We start from the raw sequence: 27,806 nt of genomic DNA, 5'->3' as shown, positions 1-27,806 counted from the left end.
ACAGTCCATTGGGTCTCAAAGAGTCGGACACAGCTGAACGGCTTTCACTTTCAGCCTTCTGGCATTTTTATTATGTTTCATGAGAATATCAGCCTGCAACAGATAGGAAATGCTTAAAATCCAGTCCTACCCCATGCACATTTTGAGAAGCACTGGTTTATAGTGAATGCTGAATGAAGTCTTAATAAGTTCATCTATTGATACACTCATTCGTTTTTGTAGCTTGTGGTTAAAGAAAAGCTACGTGACTTTTAGCCTCGCTTCTTATTACTTGGTAGTAAATTCACAAAAGAAAAACTTATTTTAAGCCTTTTTCTGAGGCTAATAACATAATTAGGACTGTTTGTGATTTCATTTGGGGCTTCCCAGGTGGCTCAGTGGTAAAGGATCCTCCTGCCAGTGCTGGAGATGCAGGAGACATGGGTTCAGTCCCTGCGTAGGGAAGATACCCTGGAGGAGGAAATGGCAACCCACTCCCGTTTTCTGGCCTGGAAAATCTCATGGACAGAGGAGCCTGATGGGCTACAGTCCACGGGGTTGTAAAAGAATCAGACATGACTTAGCAACTGATATGAGCACAATGATTTCATTTTAACAGAGTTCTCAGTATTTCTTTTTTTACTTCCTGTAACCTGCCCAGGGCAAAATGATTGAGTTTATTTATTTATTTTTATGAAGATGTCTACTCTTTGGTTCATTCATTATTTACCTATAAAAAAAGAGAATGTGCGGGTGCGTTTCATTCCACGGTGGCCTCACAAAAGCCTGTAGATCTTAAGTTACACAATGAATTTTGCATGTTCTAAGACTTTGTTTCAAAATCCCACCATGCTTCCTTTTAATTTGTTATCTGTGTCTTCCAAGTATTTTTCTTTCTGGTGACTCTCGTGGAGCAGAACTTGATATGATGAATAGTTTGACTCAGTACATACTTGAGTGCCTCGCGTGTATAAGGCACTGTAACCAGTGGCTTCAGGGGATGGAGTAGGAACTTAAACAGTTCTGCCTTGAGAGCCCTGCAGTGGAGAGGATAAGTAATTTGATGTAAAATAGAATACTCATGCCTTTAGAGATGCTTGAAAGTACTGAGAGTAGGGAAAATTAAATGTTCCCTTTGTAGTTTTCTTCTGTCAGTGTCTTCTTTTGCTTTAATTTCTCCTGGGCTAATCTGTTTGTGCAGGTTATCCACATGTGTGCAAAAGACCAAGCAAAATAAAAAATACTTCTCTTGGATTACGGGGAGAATAATTCTGATTCCAATTAAATGCCTTATTTTCAAAAGAATTTTAGTTTTTTCCTGATTTGAAAAGATGTTTGTTTCTTTTGAACTCTGTAATTGTTGGAATAAGCTTTTACCCTCTTCTGAGTGGTCAGTTGAGTGACACAAGGACCATTGTCAGCTAAGACTGAATCTTCATTTTAGACCGCTGGATTCTCGCTCTACATTTTCACCAGTGCTTCTTGAAAATGGTGTGAAGTAGCAGAGGAAAAGTAAAGAATATAGTAAACTGTAAGAAAAATAAGCCACAGGAAAACTTTATCTCATCATTTCTGTTTCTGCAGCAGCCTGGTTGTTCGCTTTTTTCCATGTGCTCAGCTAATCAGCGGCTCAGTCCAGAGCACAACAGGTTTAGTACCTAATTTTTCTATAACAGATTGGAATTCATTCCAGTGTTATTGACTTGTCGTTTTTAACCCCAGTTTTCCCTTTCTTAAAATAAGGAAAAATTAAGCAGGCTTCTGATTTGAACATGAGAGATTTTCAAGATTTAATTTAGGTTTTTATGGTGGGGGAAATTGGAGTGCTTCTCCTTTCTGCTTTACGTCTGTGTGTCTGAGGGATCTTGGTAAATGTTGATGCAAAGCAGTACTCCAGCTGGGACCTGACTTTATAAAGAAATGCATGTCACTTTTGCATTAGGGTCTGTTCGCAAAGCACTACCTTTTGTACATAAAACTATTTCTCCTGACCTACTTACCATACGATTTTGGATTTGTTTTTCTAATGACAAAGGTTGGGATATATTAGGACATCTCTACTTGCTCTCCTGGTCCTGCTTTTTGATCAGTGATACCTAGCATCTAATAAAGTTGCCTAGTACAGAGCAACACCTCTTAGGTTGACTAAATGGATTCTGTAAGATATTTGTTGAGGATTAGTGATACAGAGTTGTGATGGAAAGACAGATGTACCGAGCTGAGTGAGGTTCAGTAGTACATAGGAGATTTAGCCTGAAATTATGATTTCAGATACACTGGCCCAAATTTCTCTCTGGTCTGTGTAATCATATGCATGATACAAATCTTCCTGTCGCACATCTGCTTTCTATATCCTCCATTTAAAGATGAATAGAACATATTACTTAAGAAAAATAAATGATATTTAGAAGTTAACTGAAATCCTCTGATTCTCCTAATCAGTTGTTGAATGTTCTAATACAAAGTTCAATCCAGAAGAAGTAAGTCTTTTGAGGAAACTGATTTGTTTTAAATCTGGAAATTGAAAGGGGAGATTCAAAGGAAGAATGTTTCTATTTAGTGAACTGTGTTTTTAACAGTGCCTGGAAGGTAACACAGTTTGAGTAAATACTTAATTGAATCTGTAGTACCATTCTGGCCAAGAATTAGTAAAAATTTAGTTAACTTCAAGGCTAGATTAAATACTAGAGAATCATAGAAGTTTAGAGCTGGAAGAAATCCTATTCAAGTCTTCTATACAGTCGTTTCAGAGTAACAGAGTAATTGAGCTTGCTTTTAGAATCCGTTTTTCACTTATTCACTGAAAACTACAAAATATTGCTGAAAGAAATGAAAGACAATACAAATAAATGAAAAGATATTCATATCCATGAAATACTTAATATTGTTAAGGTGTCAGTACTACCTAAAGCAATCTACAAATTTGGCACAGTCGCTATCAAGATCCCAAAGATATTTCCTGCAGAAATAGGAAAACTCTTCCTGAAATTTATAGACTCTCGGGAGACCCCCAAATAACCAAAGCAATTTTGAAAAAGAACAAAGTTGGAGGACTCAAACACTTTCTGATTTCAAAACTTAATACAAAGCTATAGTAATCAAAGCAGTGTGGTACTTAATGTCAATTGTATCTCAGTTTAAAAAAGAACAGCGTGGTATTGGCATAAAGGTGAACAAACAGGGGCTCTGTGTCAACCTAGAGGGGTGGGATGGGGAGGGAGATGGGAGGGAGGTTCGAGAGGGAGGGGACATGTGTACACCTATGGCTGATTCATGTTGATGTTTGACAGAAAACCACAAAATTCTGTAAAGCAATTATCCTTCAATTAAAAAATTAATTAATTTAAAAAAAGAAAGCCTCCCCCAAAGGTAGACATATTGACCAGTTAAATAGAACAGAGAGTCCAGAAATGAATCCTTGCATATATGGTCAAATGATTTTCAACAAGGATGGTAAGACCATTCAATGGGGAAAGAACAGTCTTTTCAACAAATAATGCTGGGAAACCTGGAAATTCACATGCAACAGGATGAAGTTGGCCCCTTACCTTACACGGTATACAAAAGTTCATTAAAAATGGATTCAAGACCTAAATGTAAGAGCTAAAGTTATAAACTTAGAAGAAAACATAGAGGGAAAGCTTCCTGACATTGGATTTGGCATTCATTTCTCCAGCAGGACACCAAAAGCACCGGCAGCAATAGAAAAAACAGACACATTAGGACTTCATCAAAATTAAAAATGTGTGCATCAACTGACACTATTCATAGAGTGAAAAGGCAGCCTACAGAATGGGAGAACATGTTTTCAAATCATATATCTGATAAGGGATTAATACCCAGAATATATAAAGAACTCCTAAAATTCAACAACAAAAACCAAATTGGGTATGTACACCCAATTACTGGGCAAAGGATTTGAATAGACATTTCTCCAAAGAAGATGTATGAATGGCCAATAACCACAGGAAAGATGCTCAGCATCACAAATAGTTAGGGAAATGCAAATCAACTTCACAATGAGATACTTCACACCCAATAAAATGGCTTATCATAAAAACAGAAAACAAGCATTGACGAGCATATAGATAAACTGGAACCTTTGTGCATTGTTGGTGGAAACATAACATGCTGTGACTGCTGTGGAAAATGGTATGGCAGTTCTTTAAAGAATTAAGCATAGAATTACCATACGATCCCATGATTTTGCTTCTGGGTTTATACACAAAAGAAAGCAGAGGCTTGACTATATATATGTACAGCAGTGTTCACAGCAGCATTAATCATAATAGACAAAATATGGAAACAACTCAAATGCCCATCAGTGAATAAATTAATAAACAAAATGCAGTGTATACAAACAATGGAATATTGTCCAATCTTTAAAAACTAATGAAATTCTGATCCCATGGATAAATCTGGAAAGATATGCTCAGTGAAATAAGCCAGGCACAAGAGGATAAATAATGTGTGATTCCACTTACATGAGACAGAAAGTAAATGGTAGCGGCCAGGGGCTATGAGAAGTAGAGAGTCAGTAGTTACCGTTTTTGAGTACAGAGTTTGAATTTGGGATGATGAAACATTCTAGTGGATAGTGCTTATGTACAACAGTGCGAAGATACTTAATGCCTCTGAATTGTACACTTAAGAATGGTTAAAATGGTAAATTTTATGTTTATCACAATCAAAAACTGCAACCCCCCATTTTTCTTGAGTTGATTATTCTTTGTAGTATGCTTTTGTACATATGTATAGAATATGTACACATGCATGTACTGTGTATGTATATATGAATGTAAGGTGTTGGAGAAGACTCTTGAGAGTCACTTGGGCTGAAAGGAGATCCGACCTGTCCATCCTAAAGGAAATCAGTCCTGAATATTCATTGGAAGCACTGATGCTGAAGCTCCAATACTCTGGCCGCCTGATGGGAAGAGCTGACTCATTGGAAAAGACCCTGATGCTGGGAAAGATTGAGGGCAGGAGGAGAAGGGGATGACAGAGGATGAGATGGTTGGATGGCATCACCGACTCGATGGACATGAGTGTGAGTAAGCTCCAGGAGTTGGTGATGGGCAGGGAGGCCTGGCATGCTGCAGTCCATGGGGTCACAAAGAGTCAGACACGACTGAGCGACTGAACTGATATGTATACGGGCGCCTCTCATGCCTGATGTTGCATCTTGTTGGCCCATGCTTGCACCCCACTTGTTGCCAGAGCACTCAGCTATGTGCAGATGTAAGCTGGCAGCAGCTGTCCTGCATGGCATGTGGATATCTTCCCTTTGTCTCAGTGTTTCTCTGCTGCCTGTGCAGTTGCTTGGCCGTGCAGACAGGGCAGTCCTTGACCAGTGTGGGGCTGAAGCCAGTAAGTCCCTCCTTCTCTGACTCTCCAGCCCCCAATTCCTTGGCTCCTCCCAGGGCTCCTAGCAGAATCAAGCCCCCATTGCTCACAGAGGTGACCAGCTTGGTAACATAACCTGGACAGGAGGACAACTTGTCTTCCTTCTTCCAACCTTATCCCATGGGGTTACTTCCCAAAACAAGCTTCCCGTGTGTGCCCTTGCCTTGGATTCCACTTTCCCTAGGAGCCCAGGGAAGACACAGGCTAATGACTTCCAAGTTTGGTGATTCTTCCTGTGCGGAGGCACTATCTCAACCTCTCAAAAAAGGGGCAGTTTCTAGGTTGTGTGAAAAGGTAAAGACTAATGTAAAGAAAAACCACGGGCCCACCCAATTTAGCAAATAAAATTTTACTAATACTGTTGAGCCTCTTGTCTCTTCTCCCAGAGATAACCATTATCCTGAACTCTGTGTTTATCATTTCCCATGCAATTTTAACCTTTTATTATATTTCAGTTCAGTTCAGTCGCTCAGTTGTGTCCAGCTCTTTGCGACCCAGTGGACTGCGGCACACCAGGCCTCCCTGTCCATAACCAACTCCCGGAGCCTACTCAAACTCATGTCCATCACGTCGGTGATGCCATCCAACCATCTCATCCTCTGTCGTCCCCTTCTCCTCCCACCTTCAATCTTTGCCAGCATCAGGGCCTTTTCCAGTGAGTCAGCTCTTCACATCAGGTGGCCAAAGTATTGGAGTTTCAGCTTCAGCATCAGTCCTTCCAATGAATATGAAATTGGTGTATTTATAGGCCAAAACTGTCTACTTTCCCCCTCTCTCTGAAAGTAGTTTTCCTATGAAATCTTTTATAAGCTGAAATGGTATAAAGCAGAAAAGCAGTTCCTTGGGGCAATCTTGCTAACAGATGCACAAAATAAATAAAGGTAAAGCGCAGATGCTCACGGACCCAGCTGCAGGCTAGTGTGCTTGATGCTGAGAAGCTGAGGCTAGTTTCCGAGGACGGCGCTTGGTGGAGCCGCTCTCACCACGCGGGGGGCATGCTGCCTCCATGACAGCTGCTGCAAAGCAGATGCTGAATGTGATTTTCACCTTTTTCCATAAAAGGAAGACTCCTCCTTGGACTTCTTTCTGTTACGGAAAACAGGTACTAGTGCAGGTCTTTCGTAAAAGCAAAGTGGCATAAAACAAACTTCTAAAAACTGGCAGATGCCCGTATTGGCATTTCTTCTAGTTCAAGCTTAATACTCTGTATATGTGTATATACAATTTTTAAATTTTGCTCTATTTTCAGTTGACACGATTGTCTCTTTAGAAAGAAATCTACATAAAAACTCTACTAATAAGTGAGTTTGACCTTTTATCCAGGCGTCCTGCAGTCCATGGGGTCACAAAGAGTCGGACATGATGGGGTGGCTGAACAACAACAATAAGTGAGTTTAAGAAGTTTGTGGGATACGGGGTCAATATATAAAATCAGCCACGTGTCTGTTTACCAACAGTCAACATTTGGAAGTTGAAATTTAAAAACATTACAATAGCACCATGAAATACTTAGATCCAACAGAGTATATGCAGCATCCATATACTGAAAACTATAACACCAGTGAAGTACATAAGATGTTACATTTTTTAATTTTATATAAAAGGGATAATTATAATTAGATCAGTTTTTCTCAATGTTGTATCTATAAGATTAATCCATATTGAAATATATATTCCATTTCCCTTGCTATATATACTGTCCTAGTCTACAAATATAGCATTATTTATTTACGCATTCTTACGTTGGACATTTAGGTTATTTTTGAGATGTTGCTCTTGCAACAGTGATGTTGTGAATGTTCTGTATGTGTCCTGTGTACATCCTGGTGGAAGTAGGGGAGTCTTCTCAGGGTATGTAAACAGGCATGATGTTGCTGGCTCATCAGGTTGTACTTGTTCACAATCTTAGCAGAGACTGTCAAATAGTCTGTGAAGCTACAACTGTTTGCATTCATACCAGCCATGCAAAAGAGTTCCCATTGCTCTGTAGCATCACCGGTACTTTATTTTTTCAGAAATAAGCATTTTTGCCCGTCTGGTAGTTAACATTTTTATTCCTTTTAACATGCTTTTGCATAAACTGTAGATAAAAGCTTCTCAAATGTATTGCTTTGTGAAGGACCAGGTTTTCCCCCAGACTACCACAGATTTATAAAATGCAGTAAGAATATTATAGCAGTGCAGACTTGCTATAATGTTCCTAGATGCCCCATCTTAGATAGAACATTTAGGAATTTTTAGATGTAAGATTTTGAAATGAAGCTATCTTCATTTATCTTCTATTATATTTGTAGCTTCCCTTGTGGATACTTTGTCTCAAAAACAAGAGTTGAAAAGTGTCTTAGATCATTTAGTTAGGAATTTAGTTATCCTAACTATCAGGCATATTAAGAGATCACTGAACAGTCAGATCAGCTGTCATGTTCTTGGAGACCATCGGTTTACAGACTCTACAACTGACCTTGATTTGTGTATTCAGTAAGTGTTTATCGAGCGTTGTACCAGTCACGGTTAAAGGTTCTAGGGAGACAGTGGTGGATGCAATGAAGCTCCAGCTCCAACGGAACATTAGAAGAGGAAAATATTTCATGCAAACAAGTGAATCAGAAGTTCAGATAATACAAGTACAATGAAGAAAATAGGCTTCCTCAGTGGCTCGGTGTTACAGAATCTGCTTGCCAGTGCAGAAGATGTGGATTTGATTCCCTGAGTTGGAAAGATTCCCTGCAAGAGGAAATGGCAACCCACTCCAGTATTCTTGGCTTGGGAAATCCCATGGACAGAGGAGCCTGGCAGGCTACAGTGCCACAGGGTGGCAAAGTATCAGGCACGACTGAGTGACTGAACACACACATGAAGAAGAAGGAACAGTAGAGCGGGGCTTCCCTGGTGGCTCAGTGGTAAAGAATCCACCTGCCAATGCAGGGGATGTGGGTTCAATCCCTGACCCGGGAAGATTCCACAAGCCGCGGAGCAACTAAGCCCGTGCGCCACGATTACTGAGCCTGTTGTGCTGTCGAGCCCCGGAGCCGCAACCGCTGAGGCCACGTGCACTTTAGAGCCTGTGATCCACAAGGAGAGAAGCCGTCAAAATGAGAAGTCCATGCATCACAGCTGTAGAGTAGCCCCCACTGGCTGCAACCAGAGAAAAGCCTACCTAGCAGTGAAGACCCAGCACTGCCAAAAATAAACAAAATTACTTTAAAAAAGCAAAGACAGAGGAGGGCTAGAGAATGGCTTGATGGGTGACAGTGTTTAACTAGAGTGGTCAGGGAAAGCCTGTCTGGAGGAGTGACACTTGAAGTCACTGAATAATAGAACTGCTTTTACTAGTTTGGGTGTACAAAGGGCTTTTTCTCTAATCCATTTTAATAGTGAGTTGCCAGCCACGGTGGCCATTACCACCAATATTTTAATATGTATCTGCTACAAACAAGGGCATTCTAAGAAAACAAAACAAAAACAAAATTCAGGAAATTGACGTTGACACATTACATCATTATAATCCTTGGACCCCATTCAAGTTTGGCCATGGTTCCAGTAATGTCCTTTATAACAACAAAAATCCAGTCCCTTATCACTCAGTGTGAACTTCCAGGTGTTCAAGCTGGTTTTAGAAAAGGCAGAGGAACCAGAGATCAAATTGCCAACATCTGCTGGATCATCGAAAAAGCAAGAGAGTTCCAGAAAAACATCTATTTCTGCTTTATTGACTATGCCAAAGCCTTTGACTGTGTGGATCACAAGAAACTGTGGAAAATTCTGAAAGAGATGGGAATACCAGACCACCTGACCTGCCTCTTGAGAAACCTATATGCAGGTCAGGAAGCAACAGTTAGAACTGGACATGCAACAACAGACTGGTTCCAAATAGGAAAAGGAGTATGTCAAGGCTGTATATTGTCACCCTGCTTATTTAACTTCTATACAGAGTACATCATGAGAAACGCTGGGCTGGAAGAAGCACAAGCTGGAATCAAGATTGCCGGGAGAAATATCAATTACCTCAGATATGCAGATGACACCACCCTTATGGCAGAAGGTGAAGAGGAACTAAAAAGCCTCTTGATGAAAGTGAAAGAGGAGAGTGAAAAAGTTGGCTTAAAGCTCAACATGCAGAAAACGAAGATCATGGCATCTGGTCCCATCACTTCATGGGAAATAGATGGGGAAACACTGGAAACAGTGTCAGACTTTATTTTGGGGGGCTCCAAATTCACTGTAGATGGTGACTGCAGCCATGAAATTAAAAGACACTCCTTGGAAGGAAAGTTATGACCAACCTAGATAGCATATTCAAAAGCAGAGACATTACTTTGCCAACAAAGTTTCGTCTAGTCAAGTCTATGGTTTTTCTAGTGGTCATGTATGGATGGGAGAGTTGGACTGTGAAGAAAGCTGAGTGCCAAAGAATTGATGTTTTTGAATTGTGGTGTTGGAGAAGACTCTTGAGAGTCCCTTGGACTGCAAGAAGATCCAACCGGTCCATTCTGAAGGAGACCAGTCCTGGGTATTCATTGGAAGGACTGATGCTAAAGCTGAAACTCCAGTACTTTGGCCACCTCATGTGAAGAGTTGACTCATTGGAAAAGACCCTGATGCTGGGAGGGATTGGGGGCAGGAGGAGAAGGGGACGCCAGAGGATGAGATGGCTGGATGGCATCACCGACTCGATGGACGTGAGTTTGAGTGAACTCCTGAAGTTGGTGATGGACGGGGAGGCCTGGCGTGCTGCATTCATGGGGTCACAAAGAGTTGGACACGACTGAGCGACTGAACTGAACTGAACTATGATTCAACGTATTAGGTTGTCAGGTGTCTTATTTCGTCTCTTTCAGCCTGAAACAGTTCCTAGTCCTCCCTGCCTTTCAGGATGCTCACACTCTTGGAGACTGCAGGCTGAACCTGAACTTCCTGATGTCTCCTGCTTCGTGGGCAGGGAGAGCAAGAAGGAGGAAGTGAGGTTCCGGGTGGCCACCCCAGAGAGGGCCTTTGCAGGTTTCCTTGTGCAGTTGCACTGGTGGACAATACTGCCCTTGACAGCTGCAGCCTAAGCACTGGGAACAGAGCAACTGAAACTGTTTTCCTTGTTCCTGGGGAAATTCTCATGGTTTTTAGGGAAAGAACTCATGTTTGTGGTTTTCCTCAACTTCTGATGTTTTAGATCAAACTTGTTGGGAACGTCCCTGGTGGTCCAGTGGCTAAGACACTGTGCTCCAATGTAGGGGGTGTGGGTCAGGAAACTAGACCCCATATGTCACAACTAAGAACCCAGTATAGCATAAATAAGCAAATAAATGTTTTTAGGGGAAAAAAACTGTTTGAGCCCAAGTACCTGGATGCATTTGCAAACCTGAAGTGTTTTTGCAGGCCATTTTGAGTCTTAGATTGGATAACTGCCCTGTAATCGGACTGCTTCTTCAAAGTGCCCATGAAAACAGTAGCTCAGTGGAGTGGCCAGAGGACTGTTAACAGGAGACAGAATTCTCTGCTTCTCCACTTGTCCTGTCTCCCTACTTTTGTTCCACCTGTTCTTTCCTCCAGGAGGCCTTAAAATCTGCTACTCTGTCTTCCCTGCTCTCTTTAGTAAACAACTAAACAAACTTTAGGCTGAAAAAAAGAAAAAAGACAAAAGCCATGGGTGCTGCTGGGGGGCTGTCAACAGCTGGGACCTCATTAGAAGTTCTCATAGTTACGGTTTTGACGACTGTCCGTCTCTAATAGATATTCCCCAGAAAAACCAGATGAAGTGTTTCTGTTTATTGAAGGGCTGCAGGGCTTGAGTCTCAGGAATTGAGTGCAGTCAGTACCTTTGTAACTTGAAGATTGTGTGAGTGAGTGTATGAGTGAGTGTGTGTGTGCGCACATGTGTGTATGTGTCTGAGCTTAACTGTTAGTGTGACCAGGTGGTGGCTGTGGTGGTGGGTCTCACTCCCCTCCTGAAGTGGCGGTCTGCATTTTCTCGACGTTTAGGGTGAGCAGTTCCCCCTCAGCTGCTGGAAAATGACTTCTGCATCGTGCACACATCTTCCGTAAAGCGTCATCACAGAATTCTTTCCACCTTAGCCATGGGGAAAAAAGGCGAAACTAATAACCTTGCCTCTGGCATCGGTGAACCTGTAGCCACTAGACTCTGGATGGGTGGAATTTTCTATCTCAGATTTACAGAAAGAGAATGTGAAATTCTCTTGCCTTAGGACTCCAAAGATAATTTCACTGCTGAATGGATTGAAACGTCACTTCTGTGCTTCCCTGATAGCTCAGTTGGTGAAGAATCCTCCTGTAATGCAGGAGACCCTGGTTCAATTCCTGGGTCGGAAAGATCTGCTGGAGAAAGGGATAGGCTACTCACCCCAGTATTCTTGAGCTTCCCTTGTGGCTCAGCTGGTAAACAATCTGCCTGCAATGCAGGAGACCTGAGTTTGAACCCTGAGTTGGAAAGATCTCCTGGAGAAGGGAAAGGCTAGCCACTCTGGTATTCTGGCCTGGAGAATTCCATGGACTGTATAGTTGCAAAGAGTCGGACACAACTGAGTAACTTTCACTTTCCAACTTAATGTACAGAAATGATGGATGCCTCAGGATTTTTTGGTTCAAAGCAGACGGGTGCAGCACAATCATTTTCATATTTTGTTCCTCAGTGAATGAACCCAGCGATGAACCTTCTCTGCCTTGGGCAGGGGACCAAAGAGTAGAGCAGCCCTAATTCTGGAAAGATTGAGAAATGCGCATCTCGCAGCCATCCTTATCTGTCACTCCCTGAAGCCTATTTTCCTATCTGACCTTCCCATTTTCCCCTTCCGTGATTTTAGTGCACCCAAGGCCCAGCTGCAGAGTAACCTTGAGTTCCCAGGAAACTGTGTGGTTATGTGTTATCCTTAACATATTTCGGGTGCAAGCTATCTGTAGTCATTTCTGCTGCTCACTTATTGCATGGGTGATTTCTGCTTATAAAGGCAGCTCTGATCTCTATTTTATGGAAAACGTACATAACAGGAAAAGCCTGGGTTTTTAGGCCAAATTATTTGTTTTCCTTATAACTGTTGTACTGCCAGAGATGAATAATATGTGACCTCTGAAGAAGTAGAGAGGTCAGTGATGCTGTGGATTCTATGGGGTCCCTGCGATCTTCTAGGGAATAAATGTGCAACTGGCACCTGTTTAACAGGATGGTCTTACTTTTATATCATTAGGGAATTCAGAAACCTATAAAAGGGAATTATTTCTACAACTTCCCTGGTGGTCCAGTGGTTAAGCATCTGCCTGCCAAAAAATAAGATCCCACAGGCTGCGGGGTAATCAAGCCCGCTCAGCACAAGGACTGACCATGTGCGCTCTGGAGCCCATATGCCACAACTGCTGAGCCTGGGGACCCTAGAGCCCCTGTTCCACAACAAGAGAAGCCCACCTGCCACAGCTAGAGAGTAACCCGCCCTCTGCGACCAGAGAAAGCTCGAACCCAGCGATGAAGAGCCCACACGCCTCAGTGAGGGCCCAGCGCAGCTCCAGGGAATTATTTCTAAAACAATTTAAGGAGGGGAAAAAAAAAAATTTGGTTTCTGAATGGATTCTGTTTGTCCCGAGTGCTTTCAGTCCGTGTCCATAGATGAAGCCCTCGCCTCCTGTCTCCATTCTTCTAAAGCCCTTTTGTGCTGTTCCCGGGATGTTAGGGACAGCTCAGGAATCCACGTGCTGATGTCTTGGACACAGTGAGGGGCGGAGCTACCAGCTAAGGGCGCTGACCTTTTTCCTCAAATAGGAAATAGCAAAAGTTTTGCCTCTACATTAATTGTTCATATTTTCTGCTCACCTCGGACCTTAAAGTCACACAGTTCATAAGCTGTGTTTATGCCACATTAAGGGGGAAATGCATGTGAAAGAGAGGGAAAAAAACCAGCAAAACTTAGAAAAAGTCTCATCAACTCCTGCATGGCTTCATTTTTGAATAATTCTTCATCAGTTCACACATATTGGGATTTAAAAGAGAAAGATACGTATAACTCACTGCTGTTGTCTGCATGTTACATTCAGTTATGATGTATTTCTGGAATGATTTTAATAATTGTTTTGAAAGGAAATAGGAAGAAGGATGTGATTATCAAGTAGCTAATTATCTACACACCTTTTTAGGAGGTATATTTAAAACAAAAGAATACATAAAGTTCAGAAATAAAGGATAGGAATTGAGTTCTGTGCAATATACAGTTGACTCTTGAACAACACAAGATTTGAACTGCACAGGCCCTCTTATATGCAGATTTTTTCCCAGTAAACTACAGTGCTATACAGTCTGCATGGTTGGTTTAATTCATAGGTGTGGAACCATGGATACGAAGGGCCCCTGCAAAGTTATATGCAGACTTTCAACTGGGCAGGGTGGTGACCCTAACCCTTTGCTGTTCAGCAGTCGACTGTATGACCAACAGGAAGCTACACCAGCTGTATTAATATCAGACGAAACAGACTTTAAGACAGAAGACATTCCTAGAGAAAGAGAGAGGCTACTAATAATAAAAGATGTAGTTCACGAGGAAGACAAAACAATTCTAAACTTGTTTTTTGTTTTTATTGTTTAGTCGCTAAATTGTATCTGATGACCCTATGGACTCTAGGCCGCCAGGCTCCTCTGTCCATGGGATTTTTCAGGCAAGAATACTGGAGCAGTTTGCCATTTCCTTCTCCAAGGGATCTTCCTCACTCAGGGATCAAATCTTAGTCTCCTACATTGGCAGACAGATTCGTTAACATATCTGTAAAAATGTATGAAGCCAAAGTGAGCAAATTACAAGGAAAAATAAATCCGCCTAAGAGTGGGAGATCTGAACAAACCTATTGGTAATCAGTAGTTCAAACAGACACCCCCTCTAAAAGAAATCAGTATATAGAACTTATAAGAACACAAGCTTAACATACTGAACATATTTATGGTACGGCAGGCACCCAACAGCTACAGAAAGACATTTCAAGCACGCATGGCAGATTTATGAAAATGGATGAAATATTGTAACAAAAGCAAGCCTCAAAAATATTGAAGGGTTGATATCTCTATGGATAAAAACCTCTGATCATAGTGAAAATAAATGAGATGTTAAAAAGATAACAAGCAAAATCTCCCACCTATTTGGAATTTTAAGAAATATCTAAACAATTCATGAGACAAGGAAGAAATCATAATGGAAATTAAACTAAATACTTAGAATCAAATAATAATGAAAGTAATATATATTCAAACTTGTGGGAATAGCTAAAAAATAATATTTAGAAATATATATTCCTTAAATGTTTCTATTAAAAAGGAGGAAATTGAAAAATTACAGACTCAGCATCCAACTTAAGGCAATAGAAAAAGGAAAAACTCAAAGAACAAAGAGTAGAAATTAATGAAATAGAGAGTAAATATACATAGAATCAATAATGTCAAACAGGTGATTCCCCGAAGAGAAAGTGGTGTGTGTCTCTACTTATTTGGGTCTTTAATTTCTTTCAACTATGTTGAATAGTTTTCAATGTACTGAGTGAAGGATAATCATTTCAACCATGGGAGCTGGAACCAAGGGATAGCCATATGGGGAAAGAAAAAAGTGAACTCTGACTCTTGTCTCACATAAAAAATTAACTTGAAGTGGATCCTAGACCTAAATGTAAAAACTAAGCTAGAAAACATAGGAGAAAATCCTAGTGACCTTGGGTATGGCAGAGATTTCTAAATTTCTAAGTTTGACACAAAAAGCACAAAGTAGTTTTTTAAAGTCAACACAAGGACATGTGAATTCACATTCACATGAGTGAATTCCAGGAGTTGGTGATGGACAGGGAGGCCTGGCATGCTGCGATTCATGGGGTGGCAAAGAGTCGGACACGACTGAGCAACTGAACTGAACTGAAAACTAGTAACAACCCAGTTGCCTGTCAGCAGGTACATGCATAAATATCCTTACAGTGGAATTCTACTTGATAATAAAAAGGATCATAAAAGAGAACCCAGTAATATGACTCTCAAAATGATTATGCTCAGGGAAAAAACCCAGGACCCCCCCTCCCCGGCCAAAAGCACATTTATATGAAATACTAAAAAAATATGATCTGATCTAGAGTGGCAGAAAATAGACGGTGGTTACTGGTGGGAGTGGGATGGGCATCTCATACACTTTAGTTTTATGGAGAGTACAGAGTTAAAAATGAAAGGTGAAATCATAAAATTTTAAGACCATCTGGGAGAACATCATTGTGATCTCAGAGTATACAAGGATTTCTCAAGACACAATACAAAAGGAAGAAAACTGATAAATTTAGTAAGGTTCAAATTTAAAACTTGTATATCTCAAAAAAAAAATTGGGAAAAAGTACTTATGGCACCTATAATTAACAAAGAATTAGTACCCCAATAGAACTCCCATTCCTCAATTAAAAGAGACAACCCAATAGAAGAATGGACAAAAGATATGAGCACACATATCATGGATTCTACAGGCAAGAATACTGGAGTGGGTTGCCGTGCCCTCTTCCAGGGAATCTTCCCAACCCAGGAACCTAACTGCTTCTCTTTTGTCTCCTGCATTGGCAGGCAGGTTCTTTACCACTAGCGCCACCTGGGAAGCTATATCATGTTAAGAGGAACCCCAGAAGACCCATAAACATGAAAAGAGGTTCAACGTCTTTATTTTTCAAAGAAATGTGAATTATAACCAAAATTAGAGCTGATTTCGTATTCCTTACTTTGCATTGGTAAAAATTTAAAGGTCTATATCAAATGTTGGCATAGATATGAAGCAACCAGAGCACACTTTCACTCTTAGACAGTAAATTGGTACAAACACTTTGGAAAACTATTTGGTATCATCTACTAAAGTAAAAGATATGTCAGTGTTGAGGCCCAGGACGCTTGCTTAAAAGACGCTTGCTCCTTGGAAAGAAAGCTCTGACAAACCTAGACAGTGTATTAAAAAGCAAAGTCGCGACTTTGCCGACAAAGGTCCATATAGTCAAAGCTATGGTTTTTCCAGGAGTCATGTACAAATGTGAGAGTTGGACCATAAAGAAGGCTGAGAACGAAAGAATTGATGCTTTCGAATTGTGGTGCTGGAGAAGACTCCTGCTAATCCCTTGGACAGCAAGGAGATCAAACTAGTCAATCCTAAAGGAAATCAATCTTGAATATTAACTGGAAGGACTGATGCTGAAGCTGAAGCTCTAGTACTTTGGCTACCTGATATGAAGAGCTGACTCACTGGAAAAGACCCTGATGCTGGGAAAGATTGAGGGCGGGAGGAGAAGGGGGCAACAGAGGATGAGATGGTTGGATGGCATCACTGACTCAATGGACATGAGTTTGAGCAGACTCTAGGAGATAGTGACGGACAGGGAAGCCTGGCGTGCTGCAGTCCATGAGGTCTCAGAGAGTGGTGTATAACTTAGTGACTGAACAACAAAGGCCCAGTAATTCCACTTATAGTGTGTACACCAGAGAAACCCATGCATATGGGTACCAAGAATGTTCATAACAGCATTGTAGTGGCAAAAACTGAAGGCAGTCCAGATTCCCGCAGCATTAGAGGAATTGTGGTATAGCTGTACAACGGAATATTATACAGTCCTGAAGAGGGTGGCTCACAGTTACAGCCACAAGGAAGAACCTTAGGGAAAAAGGCAAGTTATAGAAGAATACATGCAACATGATTCAGCCTTTAGGGGAGCTTATAAATGTTGTAAAACTATAAAGAAAAACAAAGATAAGCTTGAAATTCCAGAAAATAATTACTTTGAAGCTAAAAAGGAATAGGATGGAGGTAAAAACTCTGGCATGCTGAGGACTTCAAATTGGTAGTGATGTTCTTGTTCTATCATTGGGCATGTTTTTATCATTTTATACCTTACATTCATTTTAAAATACTTTACATATAATATGAACTCTACATAATATAATCTTCAATAAAGTTATTTTTAAAATAAGTGCAAACTGCAGAATTTAGCATATGACTAACGGGACACCTGTTCTTGTGCACCTGTAAGAAAAGAATGCTTCTTTGGGGAAAAAAACATATTATAATGAATTCTACTCCACTACTTATGTTTAATGATTTAAATTTCCTCTTGGTAAAGGTTTTCCTTCTCCCCCCAACCCTTATTCTCTCTGCTGTGCTGCCCCTCACTTTGTAGGAGAGATTTGAAGCGCTTTTCACCATCTATGATGACCAAGTTACATTTCAGTTGTTCAAAAGCTTTAGAAGAGTCCGAATAAATTTCAGCAAGCCTGAGGCAGCAGCACGGGCTCGAATAGAACTCCACGAGACAGACTTCAACGGAAGGAAGCTGAAGCTGTATTTCGCACAGGTACTTACTTCATTGTGCAGAGGGCAGAGTGGGCTGAACTTGTTTTCCTCCATCCAACGATACTGTCAGTTCTCCGTCTTCTCTATCATCGTATCAGAGGTCTTTGAAATGAAGAATCCCAATCAGCAAATCATGTAAACATATTTTTCCATTGTTTTACAGATACATAAACATATACACTTGTTAAGCATATTTGCCCTCCTGACTTTGTTTTGCTTAGCCTAACAGAGGGCTTCATTTTTTTCTGGCAGCTTTTCTCAACTGGGGTTGAGAGGATTAAGCCCTAACACCTTAAGGTCACTTTTCTCCTGTCGTCTAGAATGGACATCCTTGGAAGATGTGAGAAAAGCAGTCTCTGCACTCATTTCCGTGGGCTGTGATTCCTAAGAGGCGCCCTATTGAAACTGGCTCCCAGCCCAAGGGGTGAGCAGGGAGCAGACAGCATATACAGAAAGGCTGTCCTGGACTTTGGAATTGCAGAGGATCCTGCAAGTTAATGAGAATTGGCCATCCTTATTATTCGAATCCTCCATTGATAGGACTCTGACAAACCAATCACTTCTTGGAAGAATTAGTGAAATAAAAGCATTAGATAAGCTGTTAGGTGTACTGTTTTATTTTTCACAAAGCATTTTTTTCCCCTTGGTCTAGCTTTCAAAATTAAAAAAAAAAAAATTAAGATGGGGTTTGCTGTCTGACATTACAAATGAAACCTATGTTTGGACACGTCTTGGTGGAGTCGATGGTGACGGTATAACCTAATCTCTTCTAAAACTGGAATTCAGTGCTTAGTACGATTCATTGTCCATTCATCTACACATTGCTTTTTCTTTCTGTTTGACGACTATTTATTGGGCACCTAATGCTCTGTGCCATGCACTAAGTGTTCAGTGGTGAACCAGACAGACTCTGACCCAGCCTCTGGAAGATGTAGCCTGTCAAAGAGAAATTTTACATTGTCTCCAAAGAGGTGTTATAGTTAATGGGAAGATGAAAGTGAAAAACATAGCCTGGCCATAAACTGTGAGCATCTCCCCCGCCGCAGGTACAGATGTCCGGCGAAACGCAAGACAAGTCGTATTTACAGCCGCCCCAGCCTGCCAAGCAGTTCCTCATCTCCCCTCCCGCGTCGCCTCCGGTGGGGTGGAAGCAGGGCGGGGACGCAACGCCTGTTATAAATTATGACCTACTCTGTGCTGTTTCCAAACTGGGACCAGGTAACCAACTTCTCTCTCGCCTGTTTTTTTCTCCAAACTTTTGCTTTAAAGCCCTCATTCAGCTAGCTTTCCGTGTTCTAGCCAACTAGTGGCAACATGATCAGCGTGGAAGTTAGTCACACAAACCTGGGTTCAGATTCTAGCCTCTGCTAACTTTGTGATCTTGAGCAGGTTATTTGGCTTCCATTTTCTGAGCCTCTGTTTTCTCATCTAAAATAGCGATCATAGGAGCTACCCTTCAACATGGTTATAAGGACTAAGGGCTTTCCCAGGTGGCACAGTGGTAAAGAATCTGCCTGTCGATGCAGGAGACACAGAGATGCAGGTTCAATCCCCGAATCGGGAAGATCCTCTGGAGAAAGAAATGGCAACCCGCTACAGTATTCTTGCCTGGGAAATCCCATGGACAGAGGGGCTTGGTGGGCTACAGTCCACAAAGTCACAGAGCTGGACACGACTCAGCAAGACTGAGTGCACGCACGCGCCCACACACACACACACACACACACAAGAACTAAGTGATATATACGTAATAGTAAATCTAACTGCAGTTTTTACTGCTCCTAATTCTAGTACATGACAGATCATTAGAGAATATTAGTTGCCATCGAAATAGCAGACAGACAACTTCTACACTGAATAGTTTATCAAGGTATTGGTGGTGATACCATATCATCCCTTCAGATTCTTCTCTTGTATTTCTTTTCCACTCTTCTTTTCCTTCTGTTTAATTTCCCTCTCTCATCCCTCCAAAATAATATAATAAATCAGTGCCATTGTTGGTTCATAGTAGTCATCCACCTAAAATAATGTTGTGTCTTCTTTAATATTAGGGGATACAAAAGGCATTTGAGGGGAAGTTGTTTATAGACATGACAGCTGTATCTTGGATCCCTGAGGTGCTCTAAGAGATTGCCGATGCTGCCTGAAACCTTACAAGTGTCTCCCAAGGGGAACCCAGAAACCATTACAAAGTTAAGCAGGAACACGTGCGTTGTTCATAGACCAGTAATTCGCACTTGCATTTTAACTCCCAAGACCTCAGTACTCCTCACTACTAATTTCTCGAAATGTCAGAATTTTTTAAGAACCTTAAAAAGCATCAATTCTCTAATGGCTAAACAAGATAAAGTACTATGACATAGGATTTAGATTGAAAAGCCAGTAATCAGCAATGAAAACATGAGTAGAACAAGAAGTTTCAAGGTTCAGAACCCTTTCTTTGCTATTTACCTCCGCAGGAGAGAAATATGAACTTCACGCAGGAACCGAGTCCACACCGAGCGTGGTGGTTCACGTCTGTGAAAGTGAAACTGAAGAGGAAGAAGAAACAAAAAACCCCAAACAGAAAATCACCCAGACACGGCGCCCAGAACCTCCGACCGCAGCGCTGAGCGAGCCCCGGGCCTTCGACTGTGCGCTTTGAGGCTTTGGTGGTGTGGCGCGGAGCCGCTGCCCACCTGGCCAGGGATGGCGGGGACATGCCCACCCATGACCGTGACCACTGCTCAGCCAAGGGGAGGCCAGGGGGCGCGGAGCACCCACACTGGGGACAGTAGAACATGGAGTAGCAGTTTTAACTGATCGGTTAAAAGCACAATTTTTAACTGACGTTCTGAACAGCATGTTATTTTAAAGGATTAGCCCCTACCACGTGGCAACTCTTGACCCTTTTAAACAGCAAATTTGGAGAATGGCTTCCTCCAGAAACATTGATTTCCCTGATTCTGGATAGCATGGGGTACCCCAAAGTGAAAACGGTAGTCACCCAGGGCAGTTCCATTTTTGAGAACTTAAAAATAGTCTTAATAATAATAAAAAGTATTACAGTCTTAATAATCTAGTTGAGTATGTTTGTAATGGTCTATTGGCTCCAAACAAATCTTTTGGTCAAAGATTAATAGCTATTCAATATACATGGAAATTTTTGCCCAGAAAGAGACCTGACATAGAGAATAATTCACAGAAAATCATTTTTTTTCTCAAGTGGTTTTTTTTTTTTCTTTAGCTTTGGGGAAGAAATGCCCAGTTCCCTTCGACTGTCAGAATCAAGATGCCCAAATCTACGAGCACACTGTTCTCATCACAGAGTGATACATAATAGACCCCAGTTCCTGATAACGCCCCCCGGGCAAAGAGCTGCTGCTTTGGAAGCGAGACGCACCACCTGTGAGCTTGATGACTGTGACCCTGCTGACTGGGATCTCAGGCGGCTGCCATGCTCTCCCATTTGTGACACGTCCCGGCCTGTAGCTCGGGCCGTCTTCAACCACCAGTTGAGTGGCCATTATTCATATTTGTGTGTCATCATTCATAGACTTTAAATCAGAAACTGATAAGATTTTCTGAAGACTGTTTTTAAATTGTCCATTTAAACATTCTTCTGTTTGCTTTGACGTAGAAGTCGCACACATTGTTTTTCTGTGAATTAGGGAAAGATGGAGCAGATAGGGATAATTCACTGGTCAGAGTTCCTTTTGGGTGAAATTTGTTTGCCGTGGCTTCCAGTTGGCATTTTCCCTTAAAACACAGTTGTTTCCTACTTGTGTTTGAGGGTGTATCATTGAACAGACATCTTCTTAACCCTTTTGTGGTCTGTGTGAGCTTTGAAGTCCTTCTTGTAGAAAAGTGTCGTGACTAAGAATGCTTTGCTTCAGGTCAGGTGGCCATACTGGTTCTCTGCTCCCCCAAGGTTTTCTTTGTAAGGCAAGTGTCCGGGGCTCCTTGCTGTGTCTGTGCAAGGACTTGTGAGTTTGGACTAATAAACCAGTGTGGCCGCCACGACAACGAAAGAAAAATGCAGAAATTCAGATCATGCTATCGATACATTTTTGGTAACGTGTTTCTGTGGTCTAGATGTTCTTATTGTGGTAGAATTTATTTCTAAGGACTTAAACTTTATTGCAAAAAAAAAAAAGTTTCCTATATTTTCCTTACCTTCAAATATGCTGAGATGATCAACTCTTCTGTTTGTATATATCCACCACTTACGGTAAGCCTCGATGTAAATTCAGTTGAAATTTGTGATTCTGTAAGCTGTTTATTAAACTTATTAAATTTATTATTTGGCAGTTTAACTGGCAGCCACTTAATAAATTTACTTTGCAGTTCTAAATTCAGCCAGTTTTTAATCTTATCTGGGTGCACTAACTTATCATTGCAGAACAAACTCTGTAAGTCAGGAAATGTATGTATTTTCAATGTTTGGAAATTTTTGAGTTTTCTTTTAGATAATATTTATTCACTGTAATTTTCTAAGTGATCAAAAGTCATGATGTTTTATTATTTGGCTTGGCTTTCATGCTGTACCTTCCAATTAAAGAATATTCTATCCCTAACTTAAAACTGTCTTTTATAGTCCAACAATGCAAATTTAAGTGTTAGTTGCTCAGTTGTATCTAACTCTTTGTGACCCCATGGACTATAGCACACGAGGCTCCTCTGACCATGGAATTCTCCAGGCAAGAATACTGGAGTGGATTGCCATTTCCTTCTCCAGGGCCTCTTCCTAACCCAGGAATCGAACCCAGATCTCTTGAATTGCAGGCAGATTCTTTACCGCGTGAGCCACCAGGGAAGCCCCACCAACAATGCGAATTACCTGAATATTTCTTTTTCTCTTTATTTTTTTCAATGTTGAATAAATTAAAGAAAAACTTAAACCAAAATTTAGTATATATTAAATAATGTGTTTTTAATTTAATATATGTAAAACTTTTCTGAGAACTTCCCTGGTGGTCCAGTGGTTAAGACTCCAAGCTTCCACTGCAACTTTTCTGAATGGAAAACATTAATATTTTTGTTCTTTCTAGTATAGTGTTTCCACAACATGAGCTCTAAAAGAAAAACTACTAAACCCATTAACTTTTTAAAATTTTTGACTGTACCCCACAGCTTTGAGAGAATCTTATTTCCTTGACCAGGGATTGAACCCAAGCCCTTGGCAATGAATGCACCAAGTCCTAACCACTGGACCTCCAGGCAATTCCTACCCGTCAACATTTTAATATTGTGAAATCAACCAGAATCTCCCCAGGTATTATGATCTCTGATCTTTTTTGACTATTCTGTATCCAGTTCATGTATCCATCTTGTGAGAGACGAGTCTCATTAATCTTTTATTTAAGTACCTTTTAATAAGTTCATGTACATGAACTCAGTTTCTTCTTTGAAACTGAGTCATCACTTAGATTTAACTGTAAGTATAATAGCCATGGTTTCTTTAGACACCATAATCTCGAATCAGGTTAGGCAATTATGAGGGAAGAAGACGATGCTTTTTGTTAGGAAAAACATTTGTAGAAGATAAGAAAATTATAATACAATAAAAATAGTTGACAGAACTTGCAATGCGTGGGCTCTTGTGGTCTAGGTTCTTTCACTTTACCCACCTGACGAAACCAGAAGTGAATCTGTTATATTTAGAAGTGTACGCCTCTGAGCATCTACTGGTTTAGGTGCTAAGAGGCAGAAATGGTAAAAACAGTTCCCTTGCCTTGGAGAGCTGAAAATCAGGTGAAAGCAAACTAATCCTTTCACATTCTGCTTCTCCAAAATGTTGTACACTAAAGCCTATCGGTAATTAAGAGCCAAATAAAAGCTACTGGGAACTTTTAAGTTCAACGTAAAGGGTATTTTTTGTAATTGAAATATAGTTGATTTTACAGTGTTGTGTTAGTTTCTGCTGCAGAGCAAAGTGATTCAGTTACACATACAGATACATATCCTTGTTTATATTCTTTTCCATTACGGTTTATCACAGGGTATTGACTAGCGCCCTGTGCTGTACAACTGGACTTTATTGTTTGTAGCATAAAAGTTTAAATCAACATTTTGGTTTATGGGATATTCAAATCAAAGAGATGCCAGGAGATAGCGTCAGTCTAGCTCTTTCATTCTTCTAGAATATGATTGTTTTTCCCATTCACATTAATCCCATCTTTTTAAAATGTTGTGATATACAGTGGAAATATTTGATTTCTCAGAATCTCAATTACAGAGCTGAGGGCAGCTTTGGAAATCATATCGTCGAATCCTCGTGTTGCTTAGATGAGAAAGCAGGCGATGTGACTTGGTATGAAGCCCACAGAAGGCAGCCCAGGTTCTCGAATTGGCAGTCCCAATGTCCAGGCTGTGGCTTTTCTCTACTTTTTCTTGAACTGACTTCTTAAAGACACTCAGAGGCCACGATAACCAGTCATAAGAAACAAAAGTGGAAAAAATTCCTTTTCCCCAGTGAGATACAATGAATAAGAAAACTCTTATCTGACAAAGTCAGTGACTTAGTAATTTCAATGAATGAATTTCATGTTCCATGTTTTGTGTTTTTGTTGTCCTTGTACCATTGGGTTTGGAATCTACTTAATGTTATTTTGGTAGCCAGGAATTGTGGTGACATTTTATGTAGGCTTTCATAGATTTTCATAATAATCGGATTACAATATAAATAGGCATACTTGAAACATGACTGTAATGAAGCAGAATGAGACCTAATATGATTTGGAAAGGGCTTGCTGTGGAAGGGAATGCTCACTCAGTGTTTGTGAGATGCAATTCTGTCAATGATTGAAGGCTGACCTGTGCTTCGTGTTTTTATACAGACTTGTTTACAGTCCATGGCTTTTTTTTAGAAGGGAAAATCTAAAATATAATTAAGCATTGGAAACAACAAAATTCTTTGGTGCCTCAGGCTCACTGTCTGGTGGATATCTCTGTTTTCTCCAGAGTTATGTACTTCATACCTCTCCTGCAGGTGAGATCAGTCAGTCTTTCCCTTCTTGGCTCACCTGCATTTTTATCTTCCTGTTGGAAAGGAATTTCTTACAATAAGTATGCTAATATAAAGAAACTAAAGACTTAGAGACGTAGTTGCCTTCTAGCTTAAGAAGTAAGTCCGTGTTGTAGAACTGTGTCTTTTAAAAGGTTCAACAGATTTAAAGAATAAGATTTATGAACCTTGTCCAACAATTTGATAAATACATGTTTTTTAAACTTCCATTGGAGTGGGGTCAGTCAGAGCACCTTCATTGGAATGCCATTGTTTTTTAACCGTGAATCAGGGGGAAATTGTAATAATTTGTAGAGTGTCATTATTAATGACTATACAAGCAACTAAGCAACTGAAATTTCCAATTCCTAGATTCACTGATCAAAAAATTATAAAAATGGTCAAATTAGAACTTTCCAGCTAGGGTTAAAAAGAGCTAATCTTGGGCTAGGTCAAAGTATCACTGTCCATTTAAACAAAAATTTGAAGGCCTTTTGCTAAATCAGTCATGTGGTCTCTCCTGTAAACCTACATTTCCTTTGGAAACAAAACTGTGTTCTGCAGGCTCTTGGAACTCCTGCGTGGCTTTGACTGATTGTTCATTCTTGTCATAAGGGAAGACATATCTATGCACCTAATCTGTGGTTTTCTGTGTTGTTTTCTATTCAGTCCCCAGTCTTCCTAACTCAGATTGGGGACTGAGGAGAGATAAAGGTGGCTAGTCCTGCTGGTGTGCCATACTCCTCCCACCGCTTCTCAGCCCAAGTCGGGGCCCCGTGATTTCAATCCTCCTATACTGTGCATTGGAGAAGGCAATGGCACCCCACTCCAGTACTCTTGCCTGGAAAATCCCATGGGCGGAGGAGCCTGGTGGGCTGCAGTCCATGGGGTCATGAAGAGTCGGACACGACTGAGCGACTTGACTTTCACTATTCACTTTCATGCATTGGAGAAGGAACTGGCAACCCACTCCAGTGTTCTTGCCTGGAGAATCCCAGGGACGGGGGAGCCTGGTGGGCTGCCGTCTATGGGGTCGCGCAGAGTCGGACACGACTGAAGCGACTTAGCAGCAGCAGCAGCAGCAGCAGCATACTGTGCGTAGCCTCCAAGTTCAAGAAATGTTTCTCCACCATTTCACTTCTGTGTTAACTGAACCCAGGAGTCAGATTTATTATTTTATCTGCAAATGTCTGACCTTCTGTTACATTTTGGGGGACGTTACCTTTCTGCTACTATCATCTGTAGTGGATATTCCTATACTTCCAAAAACTGGCTGATAATTCACAGGTGTGTATTCCACATTTCAGTGTGCTTACAGTGGCGATTCGTAGTGTGTATACTGTGTTATTTGTCAACTTCAGCTCTTCTGTATTTTGAGGACATTTAAACATTCCTTGTCTTGTCAAGGTGACAAAAGCAGAATGTAATTTTGGGGGAAATCTTTGTGATTAATGGTAACAGTTTTGTTTTTAAAGCTAATAAAGTTAGTTGTGTTTTTTTTTTAAATCCTGTGAATTGAGTTTTCTTTGTAGTATTTTCAATAAGTATCACTTACGTTTAGGTAATAACACAGAAAAGGCAGAAAAGGGAAATATTATGTTTGATTGTTTAACCTGATCCCACTGCACATTAGTGCTGTGTTTGTGCCGGAGTTAAAGATGGTGGTGACTCGCCACTGACTCTGGAAATAACCACTCTGGTTTATGTTCTTCACCAAGAAAAGTTTTTACCCTGGTTTGCTCCTCAGCTAGAAATGATTTGCCTTTGGGCTTCCCTGGTAGTCCACTGATTAAGAATCTTCCTTGCAGTGCAGGGGACACCAACTCCATTGCTGGTCCAGGCAGACCCTACATGCCATGGAGCAGCTAAGCCCGTGCACTGCATCAGCTGAGCCCATGTGTTGCAGCTACCAAAGCCCAAGCACCCTAGAGCCCATGCTCCACAGCGAGAGAGGCCACTGCAATGAGAAGCCGACATACTGCAACGGAGAGTAGCCCCTGCTCGCCTCAACTAGAGAAGCCCACACACAGCAGCGAAGACCCACCACAGCTAATAAATAAATACATCTTTTTTAAAAATTATTTATTTTTGGTAAAAACCTATTTTCTGTCTTAGTTTAAAAAAAAAAAAAAAAAAAAAACTCCAAAATGTTAAAGCTAGAAGAAATGACTGTAGAGATTATTTAGTACAGTGATTTTTTAAAATATACATACCACTTTAAAAAAATATATTGTTTCTCTGTTTGTTTATTTGGCTACATTGGGTCTTAGTTGCCAGGCTTCTCTCCAGTTGTGGTGCTCGGGCTGAAGAGCACGGGGGCTCAGTAGTGGTGGTGCCCGAGCTTAGCTGTCCTGCAGGATGTGGGATCTTAGTCCCCTGATCAAGGATCAAACCTGTGTCCCCTGCATTGGAAGGTGGACTCTTAACCACTGGACCAGGGAAGTCCCCATACCAGTTTTTAAGCCATCTGCTATTTGTTCAAATAAAATCTTATATAAATCCCAGTGTAAAACCGATTACCAAAAAAAAAAAAAAAAAAAAATAGGTAAACAAAGCTGCTTCTTTTGAAAGGAGGCAGGGTGGGAGAGTGGAGACCCAGGCCCCCCCTCCAGCAGCTGTGAGAGCTCACAGGACAGTTCAGAACACACGTATTTCAGTGGCCGCCACTCCCCCGCCCCACGCCTCCTACTCACACCTTTGCGAGCAAATGGCCCAAGAGACATCGCCAAGTTCACACATCTGGATGGTCGCCCACTTGGGAGATCTGAGTTTCTTGCCTCTGTCCCCAGGTTCTCTCTACCACACTCTTCTACTCTGCTGAACTGATATCTTTCGTTTTTCAGGAGGAAACATACTAGGATTCAAAGGTTCTTAAAATCAGTAGTGTTTTTCTGTTTTAATACCACTAACTCAGAGTTGCTGAGGACGTTGCCATTGTCCCAGATGTTTTCAAGCTGTGTTCTGGGGGGTGGCCTCCAGGTGGAGCTGGGCCTCCAGGTGACTGGGGCCTGGCAGTCTGTTGTACATAATGACCTTAAAATAAGATTTCACTGGAGCTAAAAATTCTTTCCTGAAACAGCAAGTTGGAAAAACACTGCAAATAACCT

The 27,806-nt window shown here is 41.0% G+C and overlaps 1 protein-coding gene across 3 annotated transcripts in view; it reads left to right on the top strand.

The window, feature by feature from the left end:
- The window catches only part of RCAN3 (RCAN family member 3), a 35,852-nt gene extending 9,647 nt beyond the window's left edge, over positions 1-26,205 (top strand). The window contains exons 3-6 of one of the 3 annotated variants that reach the window (XM_055574118.1): positions 17,542-17,715; positions 18,761-18,932; positions 20,174-20,373; positions 20,941-26,205. In XM_055574118.1, coding sequence (XP_055430093.1) covers positions 17,542-17,715; positions 18,761-18,932; positions 20,174-20,358 — 531 coding nt within the window. In that variant the 3' untranslated portion in view covers positions 20,359-20,373; positions 20,941-26,205. Of the gene's footprint in view, positions 1-17,541; positions 17,716-18,760; positions 18,933-20,173 lie in introns of all 3 variants that reach the window. The other 2 variants (XM_055574117.1, XM_055574119.1) reach the window with 2 other exon arrangements.
- Positions 26,206-27,806: the final 1,601 nt, after the last annotated feature.

This window comes from Bubalus kerabau, chromosome 3 (assembly GCF_029407905.1).
Source record: "Bubalus kerabau isolate K-KA32 ecotype Philippines breed swamp buffalo chromosome 3, PCC_UOA_SB_1v2, whole genome shotgun sequence".
In the NCBI taxonomy this organism is placed as follows: domain Eukaryota; kingdom Metazoa; phylum Chordata; class Mammalia; order Artiodactyla; family Bovidae; genus Bubalus; species Bubalus kerabau.
The sequence above is the reverse complement of the archived record's forward strand: the minus strand, read 5'-3'. Positions and strand labels throughout refer to the sequence as shown.